At 44.2% G+C, this 17,662-nt stretch overlaps 1 protein-coding gene across 3 annotated transcripts in view; it reads left to right on the forward strand.

Moving 5' to 3' along the window:
- Positions 1–17,662, forward strand: part of paip1 (poly(A) binding protein interacting protein 1) — a 64,528-nt gene that overhangs the window by 35,588 nt on the left and 11,278 nt on the right. For all 3 annotated transcript variants that reach the window (XM_072257533.1, XM_072257531.1, XM_072257532.1), the window contains 6 exons: positions 1,844–1,956; positions 6,995–7,106; positions 12,892–13,017; positions 14,293–14,399; positions 15,801–15,918; positions 17,305–17,359. In XM_072257533.1, coding sequence (XP_072113634.1) covers positions 1,844–1,956; positions 6,995–7,106; positions 12,892–13,017; positions 14,293–14,399; positions 15,801–15,918; positions 17,305–17,359 — 631 coding nt within the window. The remainder of the gene's footprint in view (positions 1–1,843; positions 1,957–6,994; positions 7,107–12,891; positions 13,018–14,292; positions 14,400–15,800; positions 15,919–17,304; positions 17,360–17,662) is intronic.

Here is a 17,662-nt window from a genome sequence, read left to right on the forward strand (position 1 = left end):
ATTGTTTCTATCTCTACCACCACCCCTGGCAGCACATTCCGGGCACTCACCACTCTGTGGGGTAAAACAAAAACAAATTCCCTTTGGATCTCTTTTGAACTTACCCGATCTCAAATTAAATGCGTGCCTTCTGGTATTAGACATTAGATGGAAATAAGTCCAGGACCAGCCTATTGGCTCAGAGTGTCTGACCCTCCAAGGGAGGAGTTGTAAAGTTTGATGGCCACAGGCAGGAATGACTTCCTATGACGCTCTGTGCTGCATCTCGGTGGAATGAGTCTCTGGCTGAATGTACTCCTGTGCCTGACCAGTACATTATGTAGTGGATGGGAGACATTGCCCAAGATGGCATGCAACTTGGACAGCATCCTCTTTTCAGACACCACCGACAAGGAGTCCAGTTCCATCCCCACAACATCACTGGCCTTACGAATGAGTTTGTTGATTCTGTTGGTGTCTGCTGCCCCAGCACGCAACAGCAAACATGATCGCACTGGCCACCACAGACTCATAGAACATCCTCAGCATCGTCCGGCAGATGTTAAAGGACCTCAGTCTCCTCAGGAAATAGAGACGGCTCTGACCCTTCTTGTAGACAGCCTCAGTGTTCTTTGACCAGTCCAGTTTATTGTCCATTTGTGTCCCCAGGTATTTGTAATCCTCCACCATGTCCACACTGACCCCCTGGATGAAAACAGGGGTCACCGGTACCTTAGTTCTCCTCAGGTCTACCACCAACTCCTTAGTCTTTTTCACATTAAGCTGCAGATAATTCTGCTCACACCATGTGACAAAGTTTCCCACCGTAGCCCTGTACTCAGCCTCATCTCCCCTACTGATGCATCCAACTATGGCAGAGTCATCAGACAACTTCTGAAGATGACAAGACTCTGTGCAGTAGTTGAAGTCCGAGGAGTAGATGGTGAAGAGAAAGGGAGACAAGACAGTCCCCTGTGGAGCCCCAGTGCTGCTGACCACTTTGTCTGACACACAGTGTTGCAAGCACACGTACTGTGGTCTGCCAGTCAGGTAGTCAATAATCCATGACACCAGGAAAGCATCCACCTGCATCGCTGTCAGCTTCTCCCCCAGCAGAGCAGAGTGGATGGTGTCGAACGCACTGGAGAAGTCAAAAAACATGACCCTCACAGTGCTCGCTGGCTTGTCCAGGTGGGCGTAGACACGGTTCAGCGGGTAGACGATGGCATCCTCAGCCCCTAGTCGAGGCTGGTAGGCGAACTGGAGGGGATCTAAGTGTGGCCTGACCATAGGCCGGAGCAGCTCAGAACAAATCTCTCCAGGGTCTTCATGATGTGGGAGGTCAATGCCAACGGTCTGTAGTCATTGAGGCCGCTGGGGCCATTTCTAAGCTATGTTGACTGTCCTGTTGTACATATTATTTATTACTAATTGCTATAAATTGCACATTTAGATGGAGAAGTAACGTAAAGATTTTTACTCTTCATGTATGTGAAGGATGTAAGTAATAAAGTCAATTCAATTCAATTCAGATCGATGTTTATGCCATTGGGTCTGCAGGATTTTCCAGTGGCAGACCATTTTAATTACAATCCCCTTTCTCATTCTGACATGGCCTCTTCTGTCACAATGAGGTCACTCTCAGGTTGGAGGAGAAACACCTCATATTCTGTCTGGGTTGGCATGAACATTAAAGGTGAAAACACACTGTCTTTTTCTCAGGGCTGGGAAATCAAGAATGAAAGAGCGTGAGAGAGGAAGCATTTCCAGCATTTTGTTTTATTCATTACTCTTATAATTCCTAGTTGTGTTGTCGTGTCTCCCCCAGGATCCAATTTAGTCTGTTTTGTTTCTCTTCACTTAGGCAACTACAGTGCCCAACTTCACATACACGGGGGCTCGGCTGTGTAACTACCTATCACAGAATCTATCTGTTAACCTTAGAAATCACAACTTCCGTGAACTTCTATTAGAGAGGTAAGTGTTGCATCCTGCACTCTCCAACAAGTTATATTGGCTCTTGCTTTCTTCTCATCGCCCTTGCCTCATTTCAAATGTTCAGTCTCTTGCTAGAGAAGGGAAATGAATGGATGGGAGACTTTGATTATGCCGGCTGCTTTACCAAGGCAGTGAGAAGTGTAGACAGAGTCCATAGAGGAGAGGCTAGTTTCTGTGATGTGCTGAGCTGTGTCCACAACTCTCTGCAATCTCTTACAGTCTCTTACAGTCTTGGATAGCACGTGTCCCGACAGAATACTTTCTGTGGTTCATTGATTTAAAAAAAAAAAGTGAGGATTAAAAGGGACATCTCAAATTTCTTCAGCCTCCTGAATAGGTAGAGTTGCTGGTTCGCTTTCTGGGTTTAACAACAAATGCGTATTGGTGGATAGGTGAATGTTGGCCAAGAATACTGGGAGGGCGGGTGTCCAAAGCTGGAAGAGGGCTGTATGATGCTGGATGTAAAGTTGAAATCTATAGGGGGATAGATTCTGAGTGAATCTGCGGAATCTGTGGGAGACAGTGGCCTGTCACGGTCCAGAGGGAAGAGCGAAAAGGTATCTGTGAAATGGAATGCAGTTTATCCATACCATGATATTGCCACCCATGGCAGGTTTGATGGCCGTGTCAGAAGTGGTTCAGCTGCTGGACTATCAGAAGGCAGTATGTAGAGTGAGTGAGCAGGGCAGAAAAATCAAGGCCGTCAATGCACAGGTGGAGTCTGGATCTAAAGGTAGGAGGCTAGGAGGTAGAGTCTAGGTAGATCAGGAGTTCTGGAGACAGTGTTCAGTCTTGGGCAGGGGTTTCCAACCTTTTTTGTGCTGTGGATCTCTTACCATTAACTGAGGGGTCCATGGACCCCAGTTTGGGAACCCCTGGTCTAGGGTGAAGATTTCTGCCCAAAGAAACAACCTTGGAGGTGCAAGAGCGGGAAGAAGAGTTCAACATCATGTTGGACTTGGAGTGCGTTGAAGTGATGATGTATGTGGTCAAGGCTTAGACATTGGCTGAGGACTGTGCAGGGTTAGAGGGGGGAAGATCAGTATAGATGGTGAAAACTCAATAGGAACTGGGTCTGAGGGAGTGAGATGGAGTGAGGAAATTCTTCACATGATGTAGTTCTGATAAATCAAGAGCAGAAGGGCTAATTATCCACCTGAAAAGGTGTAGCATCGACAGCAGTGCAGCATTTCCTCAGCTAAGAAGATAATGCAGCTAAATACGTGGCTAAGGAGTTGGTGCAGGAGGGAGGGTTTCATGTTTCTGGACAATTGGGCCTTGTTCCAGGGACCTGTTCCGACAAGACAGATTGCACCTGAACTGGAGGGGGACTAACATCCTTGCTAGAAGGTTTGCTAATGCTGCTCCGGGGGGGTTTAAACTAGGTTTGCAGGGAGAGAGGAACTAAAGTGTTAGAGCAGATAGTGAGGTGGAAGAGGATAAAGGTCATCTGAGAACTGCAAGTATAGTGCATGGAGTAAAACCAGATCTAGCATATAAAGAGGCTTTGAGGAAAGAGAAACAGAATAAAGGGTGCAAAGGTAGTAAGGTGGAAGGGCTGAAACGTGTGTACCTCAATGCAAGAAGCATCAGGAACAAAGGTGATGAACTGAGAGCTTGGATACATACATGGAATTATGATGTAGTGGCCATTACAGAGACTTGGCTGGCACCAGGGCAGGAATGGATTCTCAATATTCCTGGATTTCAGTGCTTTAAATGGGATAGAGAGGGCGGAAAAAGGGGAGGAGGGGTGGCATTACTGGTCAGGGATACTATTACAGCTACAGAAAGGGTGGGTAATGTAGCAGGATCCTCTTTTGAGTCAGTGTGGGTGGAAGTCAGGAACAGGAAGGGAGCAGTTACTCTATTGGGAGTATTCTATAGGCCCCCTGGTAGCAGCAGAGATACAGAGGAGAAGATTGGGAGGCAGCTTTTGGAAAGGTGCAAAAACAACAGGGTTGTCATCATGGGTGACTTTAACTTCCCTAATATTGATTGGCACCTGATTAGTTCCAAGGGTTTAGATGGGGCAGAGTTTGTTAAATGTGTCCAGGACGGATTCCTGTTACAGTATGTTGACAGGTTGACAAGGGGGAACGCCATACTAGATCTAGTATTAGGTAACGAACCGGGTCAGGTCACAGATCTCTCAGTGGGTGAGCATCCGGGAGACAGTGACCACCGCTCCCTGGCCTTTATAATTATCATGGAAAAGGATAGAATCAGAGAGGACAGGAAAATTTTTAATTGGGGAAGGGCAAATTATGAGACTATAAGGCTAAAACTTGCGGGTGTGAATTAGGATGATGTTTTTGCAGGGAAATGTACTATGGACATGTGGTCGATGTTTAGAGATCTCTTGCAAGATGTTAGGGATAAATTTGTCCCAGTGAGGAAGATAAAGAATGGTAGGGTGAAGGAACCATGGGTGACAAGTGAGGTGGAAAATCTAGTCAGGTGGAAGAAGGCAGCATACACGAGGTTTAGGAAGCAAGGATCAGATGGGTCTATTGAGGAATAAGGGTAGTAAGAAAGGAGCTTAAGAAGGGGCTGAGAAAAGCAAGAGGGGGGCATGAGAAGGCCTTGGTGAGCAGGGTAAAGGAAAACCTCAAGGCATCCTTCAATTATGTGAAGAACAAAAGGATGACAGAAGGCTGTGAAAGTGAGCGAGGTCTTCAATGAATACTTCCCTTCGGTATTCACCAATGAGAGGGAACTTGATGACGGTGAGGACAATATGAGTGAGGTTGATGTTCTGGAGCATGTTGAAATTAAGGGACAGGAGGTGTTGGAGTTGTTAAAATACATTACGATGGATAAGGCCCTGGGGCCTGACGGAATATTCCCCAGGCTTCTCCACGCGGCGAGGGAAGAGATTGCTGAGCCTCTGGCTAGGATCTTTATGTCCTCGTTGTCCACGGGAATGGTACCGGAGGATTGGAGGGAGGTGAATGTTGTCCTCTTGTTCAAAAAAGATAGTAGGGATAGTCCGGGTAATTATAGACCAGTGAGCCTTACGGCTGTGGTGGGAAAGCTGTTGGAAAAGATTCTTAGAGATAGGATCTCTTCGCATTTAGAGAATCATGGTCTGATCAGGGACAGTCAGCATGGCTTTGTGAAGGGCAGATCGTGTCTAACAAGCCTGATAGAGTTCTTTGAGGAGGTGACCAGGCATAGAGATGAGGGTAGTGTAGTAGATGTGATCTGCGATCTGCATGAATTTTAGTAAAGCATTTGACAAGGTTCCACACGGTAGGCTTATTCAGAAAGTCAGAAGGCATGGGATCCAGGGAAGTTTGGCCAGATGGATTCAGAATTGGCTTGCCTGCAGAAAGCAGAGGGTCAGGGTGGAGGGAGTACATTCAGGTTGGAGAGTTGTGACTAGTGGTGTCCCACAAGGATCGGTTCTGGGACCTCTACTTTTCATGATTTTTATTAACGACCTGGATATGGGGGTAGAAGGGTGGGTTGGCAAGTTTGCAGACAACACAAAGGTTGGTGGTGTTGTGGATAGTGTAGAGGATTGTCGAAGATTGCAGAGAGACATTGATAGGATGCAGAAGTGGGCTGAGAAGTGGCAGATGGAGTTCAACCCAGAGAAGTATGAGGTGGTACACTTTGGCAGGACAAACTCCAAGGCAGAGTACTTGGTAGTGTGGAGGAGCAGAGGGATCTGGGGGTGCATGTCCACAGATCCCTGAAAGTTGCCGCACAGGTAGATGGGGTAGTTAAGAAAGCTTATGGAGTGTTAGCTTTCATAAGTCGAGGGATAGGGTTTAAGAGTCGCGATGTAATGATGCAGCTCTATAAAGCTCTGGTTAGGCCACACTTGGAGTACTGTGTCCAGTTCTGGTCGCCTCACGATAGGAAGGATGTGGAAGCATTGGAAAGGGTGCAGAGGAGATTTACCAGGATGCTGCCTGGTTTAGAGAGTATACAATATGATCAGAGATTAAGGGAGCTAAGGCTTTAAGGCTTTACTCTCTGGAGAGAAGGAGGATGAGAGGAGACATGATAGAGGTATACAAGATATTAAGGGGAATAGATAGAGTGGACAGCCAGCGCCTCTTCCCCAGGGCACCACTGCTCAATACAAGAGGACATGGCTTTAAGGTAAGGGGTGGGAAGTTCAAGGGGGATATTAGAGGAAGGTTTTTTACTCAGAGAGTGGTTGGTGCGTGGAATGCACTGCCTGAGTCAGTGGTGGAGGCAGGTACACTAGTGAAGTTTAAGAGATTACTAGACAGGTATATGGAGGAATTTAAGGTGGGGGGTTATATGGGAGGCAGGGTTTGAGCGTCAGCACAACATTGTGGGCTGAAGGGCCTGTACTGTACTGTAATGTTCTATGTTCTAAATAGTGTTTCATGTACAGTCGACCTTCACTAATCCGGTACCATTGGGACCTGAGGAGTTCCGGATTAGTGAAAATGCCGAATTACAGAAGGATCACATTAAGCATAATCAGTGCCGGATTATCGAAGGAACCGGATTACAGGTAGTGGGATTGGTGAAGGTTGACTGTATAGTTCTTTGTAAAATCTGTTGTATTTCTTTTGTTTCCTGTAAATGTCTATTTTATTTGGTTTTACATGTACTGTCAGATGACAATAAATGTGAAGAAAATGAATAGCAAGGTAATATGACATATGCGTACTTTAATAATAAACTTTGCCTTTGAAAGATTGCAGCATATTGTTGTGGAGAGGGACTTGGTGCACGAATTGCATAGGAATTGCAACAGCTTATAAAGAAGGCAAGTGGAATGTTAGCCTTCATTGCTAGAGGCATTGAATTGAAAAGCTGGGAGATTCTGTTGCAACTGTAGAGGGAATTTACAAAAACAACCAGTCTAGTTCTGCATTCCTCCCCCACCCCCATACTTTCCTCCTATCATATTAAAATTATGACCTTTCCTATTTGCAATTTCTGCCTTGGGGAAAGCCTCTCTCTGTCCACTCGATCTATGCTTCTTACCTTATATACAAACTGCAGCTCTGTCCTCTCTCCACAGGTGTCAGAAAGAATTTGTGAAGAAGGACGAGGCAGCAGCAGGTGATGAAGAGACCAGAAAAAAATTTCATTCATTTGTACTGTTTTTGGGTGAGCTGTATCTCAACCTGGAGGTGAGGAATAGATTGTGTAACCTGTTTGTTTTCTGAGAAGTGCGGTGGGGAGGTGGTTGTGCAAGCGATCATTACTCGGGTTCATTCCTCAGTCACACACCACAGAAGCAGAACCCTTGGCCCATCCAGTCCATGCCGAACTGTTATTCTACTTCATCTCATCAATTTGTATCTGAACCATAAGTCCTCCATGCCCCTCCATCCATGTATTTATCCAAACTTTTCTCAAATACGGCAGTCGAGCGCATATTCGCCATTTCCACTGGCAGCCCATTCCACACTTTCACTACCCTCTGAGTGAAGAAGGTCACCATCAGGTTCTTAAATATTTCACCCTTGGCCCATGACCTTTTATTGTAGTCCCACCCTATCTGAGTGGAAAAAGCCTGCTTGCATTTACCCTATCTATACCCCTCATAATTTGTATACCTCTATCAAATCTTACCCTCCTCCTCCTATGCTCTAGGGAATAAAATCCTATCCATTCAACCTTTCCCTATAACTCGGGTCCTCGCATCCTGGCTATATACAACTTCAACATAACATCTCAACTCCTGTACTCAATACTCTGGTTACGAAGGCCAATGTGCATTAAGCTTTTTCTACTTGTGCGCCATTTTCAAGGAATGCGGATGAGCTTAGAGCGAGGATCAGTACTTGGAGCTATGATGTTGTTGCCGTTACAGAGACTTGGATGGCTTAGGGGCAGGAATGGTTACTTAGAGTGCCAGACTTTAGATGTTTCAGAAAGGACAGGGAGGGGGGCAAAAGAGTTGGGGGCATGGCACTGCTGATCAGAGATAGTGTCATGGCTGCAGAAAAGGAGGAAGTCATGGAGGGATTGTGTACTGAGTCTCTGTGGATGGAAGTTAGAAACAGGAAGGGGTCAATAACTGTACTGGGCATTTTTTATAGGTCACCCAATAGTAACAGGAACGTTGAGGAGCAGATAGGGAGACAGAGTCTGGAAAGAAGTAATAATAACAGGGTTGTCATGGTGGGAGATTTTAATTTCCCAAATATTGATTGACATCTCCCTAGAGCAAGGGGTTTAGATGGGGTGGAGTTTGTTCGGTGTGTTCAGGAAGATTTCCTGACACAATGTGTAGATAAGCCTACAAGAGGAGAGGCTGTACTTGATCTGGTATTGGGAAATGAACCTGGTCAGGTGTTAGGTCTCTCAGTGGGAGAGCATTTTGGAGACAGTGATCATAATTCCATCTCCTTTACCACAGCATTGGAGAAGGATAGGAACAGACAAGTTAGGAAAACGTTTAATTGGAGTAAGGGGAAGTATGAGGCTATCAAGCAGGAACTTAGAAGCATAAACTGGGATCAGATATTTTCAGGAAAATATGGCAGAAATGTGGCCAATGTTCAGGGAATATTTGTGTGGCGTTCTGCATGGATACATTCCAATGAGACAGGGAAAGGATGGTAGGGTATAAGAACTGTGGTGTATAAAGGCTGTTGAAAATCTAGTCAAGAAGAAAAGAAAAGCTTAGGAAAGCTTCAAAAAGCTAGGTAACGATAGAGATCCAGAAGATAAGGCTAGCAGGAAGGAGCTTAAGAATGAAATTAGGAGAGCCAGAAGGGGCCTTGAGAAGGCCTTGGCGAGCAGGATTAAGGAAAAACCTCAAGGCATTCTACAAGTATGTGAAGAGCAAGAGGATAAGACATGAGAGAATAGGACCAATCAAGTGTGACAGTGGAAAAGGGTGTATGGAACCTGAGGAGATAGCAGAGGTACTTAATGAATACTTTGCTTCAGTATTCACTACAGAAAAGGATCTTGGCGATTGTAGGGATGACTTACAGCGGATTGAAAAGCTTGAGCATACAGTGGCATGCAAAAGTTTGGGCACCCCTGGTCAAAATTTCTGTTACTGTGAATAGCTAAGTGAGTAAAAGATGACCTGATTTCCAAAAGGCATGAAGTTAAAGATGACACATTTCTTTAATATTTTAAGCAAGATTACTTTTTATTTTCATCCTTTACAGTTTCAAAATAACAAAAAAGGAAAAAAGGTCTGAAGCAAAAGTTTACGCACCCTGCATGGTCAGTACTTAGTAACACCCCCTTTGGCAAGTATCACAGCTTTCTGTAGCCAGCTAAGAGTCAATTCTTGTTTGGGGGATTTTCGCCCATTCTTCCTTGCAAAAGGCTTCTAGTTCTGTGAGATTCTTGGGCTGTCTTGCATGCACTGCTCTTTTGAGGTCTATCTGCAGATTCTCAATGATGTTTAGGTTGGGGGACTGTGAGGGCCATGGCGAAACCTTCAGCTTGCGCCTCTTGAGGTAGTCCATTGTGGATTGTGAGGTGTGTTTAGCATCATTATCCTGTTGTTAGAAGCCATCCTCTTTTCATCTTCAGCTTTTTTACAGACGGTGTGATGTTTGCTTCCAGAATTTGCTGGTATTTAATTGAATTCCTTCTTCCCTCTACCAGTAAAATGTTCCCCATGCTACTGGCTGCAACACAAGCCCAAAGTATGATCGATCCACCCCCGTGCTTAACAGTTGGAGAGGTGTTCTTTTCATGAAATTCTGCACCCTTTTTTCTCCAAACATACCTTTGCTCATTGTGGCCAAAAAGTTCTATTTTAACTTCATCAGTCCACAGGACTTGTTTCCAAAATGAATCAGGCTTGTTTAAATATTCCCTTGCAAACTTCTGCTGCTGAATTTTGTGGTGAGGAGGCAGGCGAGGTTTTCTTCTGATGACTCTTCCATGAAGGCAGGTGTTGCTGCGCAATGAAACAGTGCACCACCACTCCAGAGTCTGCTAAATCTTCCGAAGGTCTTCTGCAGTCAAACAGGGGTTTTGATTTGCCTTTCTAGCAATCTTACGAGCAATTCTCTGGGAAAGTTTTCTTGGTCTTCCAGACCTCAGCTTGACCTCCACTGTTCCTGTTAACTGCCATTTCTTAATTACATTACGAACTGAAGAAACGGCTACCTAAAAACGATTTGCTATCTTCTTATAGCCTTCTACTGCTTTGTGGGTATCATTTATTTTAATTTTCAGAGTGCTAGGCAGCTGCTTAGAGGAGCCCATGGCTGCTGATTGTTGGGACAAGGTTTGAGGAGTCAGGGTATTTATAAAGCTTTGGAATTTGCATCACCTGGCCTTTCCTAACAGTGATTGTGAACAAGCCATAGCCCTAACAAGCTAATTAAGGTCTGAGACCTTGGTAAAAGTTATCTGAGAGCTCAAATCTCTTGGGGTGCCCAAAGTTTTGCATGGTGCTCTTTTCCTTTTTTTCACTCTAAAATTGTACAAAACAAAAATAATACACTAATCTTGCTTAAAATGTTGAAAAGAATGTTTCATCTTCAACTTTATGACTTTTGGAGATCAGTTCATCTTCTACTCACTTAACTATTCACAGTAACAGAATTTTTGACCAGGGGTGCCCAAACTTTTGCATGCCGCTGGGACTGGGTCACATAGGGTCTGTCATCAGCTGTGGAGGGTGAATCAGTGTCAATGTTTTGGGTTGATAAACATGTCAATCAATCTGAGATGTATATTCCTCTCTCCATAGATTTGCTGTGTGACTTGAGTACTTGCAGTAGTGTATAGTTTTACATTAATGATATAAGCAGCTGCGTATCTGGTTTCCCTTGTGGAACTGATAGAACCTAATTTATTATTACTGACGTTCAGTATTTCATAAAGTTTGTTGTTTTGCAGTAGCCGTACAGCCTCAGGGACTTATCTATGCCAAATTTTTTCAAAAGTTCCAAGACGTTCTCTCTCTTAACCTTGACATGTTCCAGCCTTTTCTATGCTGAACTCACATTTGTCAAGGTTCCTTTCACTGGTGAATAGTGAAGCAAATAGTGCCCAATTTGCTTCACTATTCACCAGTGAAAGGAACCTTGAAAGCTGTATAGTTACTAGGGTTTGGACCAAGCACGCAGATGGAGGAGTGGTCCAGACTGATATGAGCAGGTCTAACAAGCATAAGCACCCCAAGGTCATCAAAATACGGGTGTGTTGAAGACCAGTTAATCTTGCTTTTAATGTTTGAGGATAAATATTGGCTATGCAGAATAATTCTGTGTTGTGAGGTTGTGTCTTTGAGTTTGCTGGGGATATTTCGATTTGAACCATCAGTACATAACAATACATTCAGAATCTGGGGTATCGCTCATATTCACATGGAGAGTCATAGAACGCTACTGCACGGAAACAGGCCCTTCGGCCCATCTAGTCTGTACCAAACTGCCTAGTGCCATCATCCGGCACCCGCGATAAAATCAATTGAAGGTAGGGCGGTGGATGTGGTGTCTATGCATTTTAGTAAGGTGTTCGACTAAGTTCCTCGTGGTAGGCTCATTCAGGTAGTCAGGAGGCATGAGATCCCGAGAAGCTGGGCTGCATGGATTCAGAACCATCTGTGCATAACACTACGTTCAAAATTGGGCTTATTGTCATCAACCCGTTTTGTGCAAGTGGTAAAAATTACTGTGTTACAAAGAAATCCAAAAGTGGATAAAGGTTAGCTTATTTGTCACATGAACATTGAAAACTTCAGTGAAATGTGCTGGAGACAACCAACAAGCAAGCGTCACTGTGCTTCCAATAAATCATGCCCACAACTTACCGCTCCTAATCCGTATGCCTTTGGAATGTGAGAGGAAACCCATGCAATCGTGGGGAGAACTGACAAACTCCTTACAGACTCTGCAGGAATTGAATGTGGTTTTTCCGATACCTGGCGCTGTCAAGATGCCCTCTGTATGTCGCACAACACTTTGTGAACCATCTATACATAACATATCTGCACTGTGGTAGCATAGCGGTTAGCACGACACTATTACAGCTCAACATTTCAAAATTCAATTCCAGGGCAGTCTGTAAGGAGTTTGTATGTTTTCCCCATGACCACGTGGGTTTCCTCCGGGTGCTCCCATTTCCTTGCACAGTCTAAAAACCAACTGGTTGGTAGGTGAATGGGTCATTGTAAATTGTCCTGTTATTAGGCTGGGGTTATGTAGGTGGGTTGCTGCGTGGGACTGCGCTGTCTCCAAATAAGAATAAAAGAAAATTACACTGCATCCATAATCAGGTGTATTCTTACTCACGTATGTTGGTGGAATTTGTTTTGTGGCAGCAGTACAGTGCAATCCATAAAAATTAGAATAAATAGTGCAAAATCAGATGGTTGCTCGTGTTCATTCAGAAATCTGACGGTGGTGTTGGGGGAGAAGAATTGGATACAGTCACACTAGAGCATGTCATCAATGGCCAGTTTACTGTTACACTACTGGAGTTTAGGGCAGCAATGAACGTCCTCCATCTGTCTGTCCTTGGCCACCTTCTCTGTTGAGTCCCAGGTATGGTTCTTCCAGAAGCTCTTTGCCTTGACAGTGTTCAGGACTTCCTTCATTTGCCAGTAGCTTCCCCTCTGTTTTCACAACTGTCAGTCATTCAGTTCCCAGGTGGAGACTCAGGAATACCACTGCACTCAGATGTAGAAGGATTCATCATTGCTGTTTCCAGAACCATTATTTTTTTGACCAGTCAAGGTTGTTAGCCCTGAGCTGAACTCCTGAACCTGGAGGACTGGTGGACGGACCACTCTTAGTCGAGCCTCTGCCCTTTGTTTGGCATGACTCCAGCCAACATAGCTCTCTTGGTCATTGAGGCTTGCAGGCCTCCAAACTCAAAGACAAGTTTGTGCTCCTGTTGGAGGTCACACTGGAGCATGTAGTAACACTTTATTGCAGCAGATTACTTAAGGATTTTCCTGTACCTTCTTATCTGGATTCACAGGTCAAAGGTGTAAATGGATCAGTGGCACGGGCTAATGTTCTGGTGAGTGGACTCCGCGAATTGCTGACCACACTGCTCTCTCAACCTAGCGATGATAACCTCATCTGTGCTATGAAATTGCTGAAGGTATGATTCAGCTTTTATTTTACTTTCTTTGGGAATTATTGAGGGAATGAATCTGCAATCTTCCCTCACCCCCCCATCTACAGGATATGGCCCATGTTAGGTCTCTCTTTCATGTGCCTCCATTTTCAGATTTATTTATCGCGCAAACATCGAAACATACTGTGAGAAATGTGTCATTTGCATTAACAACAACATAGCCCTAGGGGCAGCACACAATTGTTGCCGCACATTATGGTGCTGATGTAGCATGTCTGCAATGTGTTTTTCAGAACACACCAAAACAGAACAGCAGCAAAAGTCCCGTCCCTCCGTCCTACCCACCCACACACACGGGCTTTCCTCCAACTCAGTCACAGGCCCCCAGTCTCCAGGCTATGGCCATTGGGCACAGACTTCTGGACTTCTGATTGTCTTCGATATTGACCACTGGACTAGCGAACGACTGGATCCTGAACTCCAGGCACACCACCTGGCCAGTTTTAGTGCCTTCTGCTGCATGGCTTTCAAGCGCAGAGTTGAGGCCTGGACTGTGGATTTCCTTTGACACTTGTCCATACCATTGAACTTCAGACGTGGAGTGGAGGTCTGCCCTCTAACTCCTCCACATCTCTGACCCTAAGCCCTAATCCGATATCCAACTGCCCTCTCTGTCCCCAAAACCACCCCTATGAACTTAAAAATAAAGCAACCAAATATGAACCATGATCTCGACGGAGACTGCAGCTCAGCACTGTCTTGAGAACAAAATTTCCCATCGGCCTGTGCTCCCGTTCCCTCTGGTCACGTACATCTACCCTCCCAATAACCAGCTTCAGCATCAGAATCAGGTTTAATATCACTGGCATATGTCATCAAATTTGTGGTTTTGTGGCAGTAGTACATTGCAATACCTATTTTTTTAGAAACTATATTGCAATAACAAATATCTTAAAAAGATGAAATAAGTAATGCAAAAAAAAGCAAAAAAAAAAAAAAAAGAGGTTGAGTACATGGGTTCATTGTCCATTCAGAAATCTGATGGTGGAGGGAAAGAAGCTGTTCCTGAAACATTGAGTGTGTGTCTTTAGGCTCCTGTACCACCTGTTTGATGGTAACAATGAGAAGAGGGCATGTCTTGGATGATGGGGGTCCTTAATGATGGATGCAGCCTTTTTGAGGCAGTGCTAGGGAGGCAAGTGCTCATGATGGAGCTGACTGAGTTTACAACTTGCTATAGCTTTTTCCAATCCTGTGCAATGGGCACTCCATACCAAAATATGTTTTCCTTGTCCTCAGCTGACAGGATCAATATTGGAAGATGCCTGGAAGAAGGACGGAAAATCTGATATGGACGACATAATTCAGCAAGTTAAGAATGTTATTCTGGATTCCAAAAGCAGTCGGTAAGTATTCATGGGGGATTGAGGAAAGCCCGGTGTATGATCTAAATTTTGGGCTACCACTGAATCTTGATGTTAGCCACCAAAGAGGTGGTGACAGACTCTTGTACAGTATGTGGATGTGCCTTGTACATTGAATAAGTCCAAGTTCAAATTTAATTGTCATTCGACCATGCACGTGGATATAGCTAAATGAAACAGCGTTCCTCTGGGGCCACGGTGTAAAACACAGAATCAACATTCACTCACAGCACCAAGCATGTATATGTCTAACGCACATAATTACAATGACAATAAAATACAGTCACAAAAATACTATACTCCAAGTCCCTGAGTGTCATGTCTTGTAGATTGACTGTGCATGGGATGTTGTCCTAGAGCCACATTTCTGTAAACTTAAGCATGCTGAAGTTCCTCATCTTGCACTAGTGCAGCCATAGACAAAGGCAATCCAGCTTGTCTTCTGCTGAGCAAACACTGGAGAGCAACCCCCAAACCATCTGGGATGCATGACATTACTCCACATTACAGGCCCTTCAGCCCACAATGTTGTGCTGTCCAAAGGTTCAAAGGTCCAATTAATGTCAGAGAAATGTATACAATATACATCCTGAAATGCTTTTTCTTCACAAACATCCACAAAAACAGGAGTGCCCCAAAGAATGAACAACAGTTAAATGTTGGAACCCCAAAGTCCTCCCCCAGTTCCCCTCCCTCCTGCACATAAGCAGCAGCAAGCAACAATCCCCCCACTGGCAAAAAAAGCATTGCACCTGCCACCAGGCACTCAAGTGTGAGCAAAGCATTAGCAAAGACACAGACTTGCAGTTACTCCAAAGACTTTGCGTTTCACCCGGTACACGACATATCACAGGCTCTCTCTCTCCCTAATATGGGAGAAGGTGGTCCTTTTCATTTGCTCTAAGGTCAATCTAACCCCTCCCACGTAGCTCTATTTTTCTATTATCCATGATCCTATTGAAGAATTTCTTAAATGCCCCTCATGTATCTGCCTCTATCACCCCGGCAGGGCATACCACCCAAAGACATTAAAAAAAAACTCTTGACTTTTCCCCACATACTTTTCTCCAATCACCTTAAAATGATGGCTGCCTCCCCCTGCTGGGTGTTAGCCATTTCCACCTGGGGCAAGTCTCTGGCTGTCTATTTGATCCATGCCTCATCATCTCGAACATCTCTATCAAGTCACCTCTCATTCTCTGTCACTCCAAGGAGAAAAGCCTTACCTTGTTCAACCTATCGTCACAAGACATGTCTAGAATTTTGTTGTCAAATCAGTTGTATTTGCTCTTTAATAGGCTGAAGGCTTCGATCTCAAGGGATTATTGAAATCTCTTACCTGATCTTGGCACTAATTTACTTTCTGATCTTAATTCTTGGTAGAGATATCAGGGACATGCTATTGAAGCTGGTGGAGTTGCGGTCTAGTAATTGGGGTCGTGTTCACACGGCAGCTACATATAATGAAGCTACACCTGAAAATGATCCCAACTATTACATGGTAAGAACACATGCATTCATCTGTTGCCTGTCTTTTCCACTAAAGGCATCAGGTGTGTTTCACAACAGATAAACTGAATGTTAGATTACATTCCAAAGTTTGATGTTTGAAGCCTCTGTACACTCTACTTGTAATCCATGCTGCCACCCACTTAGACAAGAATTTCTTTAGCCCAAGAGCAGTGACTATGTAGAATTCATTGCCACAGACGGCTGTGGAGGCCAGTTCATTAAAGCAAAGGTTGATTGGTTCCTGATGAGCAAGGGTCTCAATGGTTATGGGAAAAGAAAGGCTTTGAGGGGGAAAATAAATCAACTATGATGGAATGGCAGAGGAAAATTGATAGGCCGAATGGCCTAGTTCTGCTCTCTTGTCTTACGATCTAAGATTTGGATATATTACACTTGATCTCCTCCACACAATCTTGGCCTCCCTTCCTGAAAGTGACCTATTTATTCCCATTGACCTAATCCCCAATCTTTACCACTACATTACACTCAATACCCTGCACTCCAGTTTTGTTTATTAACCTATTATGTGGCCTAGGTCTTTTTGAAATCCAAACTCACCACGTCCACTAGTTTCCCTCATCTGTTCTGTTAGATTTTCCTTGCATGTATCCACATTGACTGCTCGACACGGTTTTATTTTCCAAGTTACCCTGCTGACGCTTGGTAGAGTTTGCAATTGTGGTATTCTGGTGGTTTGAGCTTGCGGAGCTAACGGCTGCTCACCTTCTTGCCCTTTCTTTAAAGTCAGTGGGATGGTAAGGGTTGGTGTGTTTACCATTGTTTCTTTCCTTGCTTATTACATCAGGGCACCACAGTTCTTTAGTGGTTACCGCAATGCTATTACAGACAGTGTTGGAATTGAACACCAAACTCCAACGCCCTATTGGCATTTGGAATTCTGTTCTGAAACTGTCTGTAACAAGTTTTTTTTAATATCTTCCCTGTGAGCTGCATGGGTTTCCTCTGGGTGCTCCGATTTCCACCCATATTCCAAAGATGTACCGGTTAGTGGGTGAATTGGTCAGTGTAAATTGTCTTGTGATTATACAAGGTTAAATAGGCGAGTCGCTGGGCAGTACAAACTCAATGGTCCGGAAGACCCTGTTCCACACCGTATCTTTAAATAAATAAATGCTGGTTTCTGTTTCATTGTTGGCAGAGGTTGAAGTGCAGGATAGTTATCATTAAATGAGGCACGCTACAGCGGTCATGGACCATGTTACATATTAATAGCTCTTGTATGTTTTCTTCCTATCTGCATGTTAATCACATTGACCAGTAGGAATTAACCTACTAAAGGAACTAATGCTGAATTAGTCTGATTCTTGTGTACCTCAGGAGTGATAAGTAATATTTCTTGTGTTTTATTTTTCAGAATGAGCCTGTATTTTATTCAGCAGAGGGTATCCCTCTCACTCCAGCAGACCCAGGTTAGTCCTTTAGTGTCAGCTGGTCAATTGTTTTTAGTTTACTAATCTGTTTCCTTCTCTTCAAATGACATGGAAGTATTGGGGGTCGAGAAAGAGTATCTCCTACTCCTGGACCAAATGATTCGTTGTGAATTTCACTAGTTCGTATTGTACTCTTCAGAAACGTGTATTAATTGAAAACAAAGGAAGGTATTGGTTGTTAAAATTGACTCTTCTCTCCGGAACCAGAATCCAGAACAAGGAAAGATTGTGATGCCGATTCAACATCAATATGAAGCTAATGGAACTGGGTAAAAGGGAGTT

Source organism: Mobula birostris, chromosome 5 (assembly GCF_030028105.1).
Source record: "Mobula birostris isolate sMobBir1 chromosome 5, sMobBir1.hap1, whole genome shotgun sequence".
In the NCBI taxonomy this organism is placed as follows: domain Eukaryota; kingdom Metazoa; phylum Chordata; class Chondrichthyes; order Myliobatiformes; family Myliobatidae; genus Mobula; species Mobula birostris.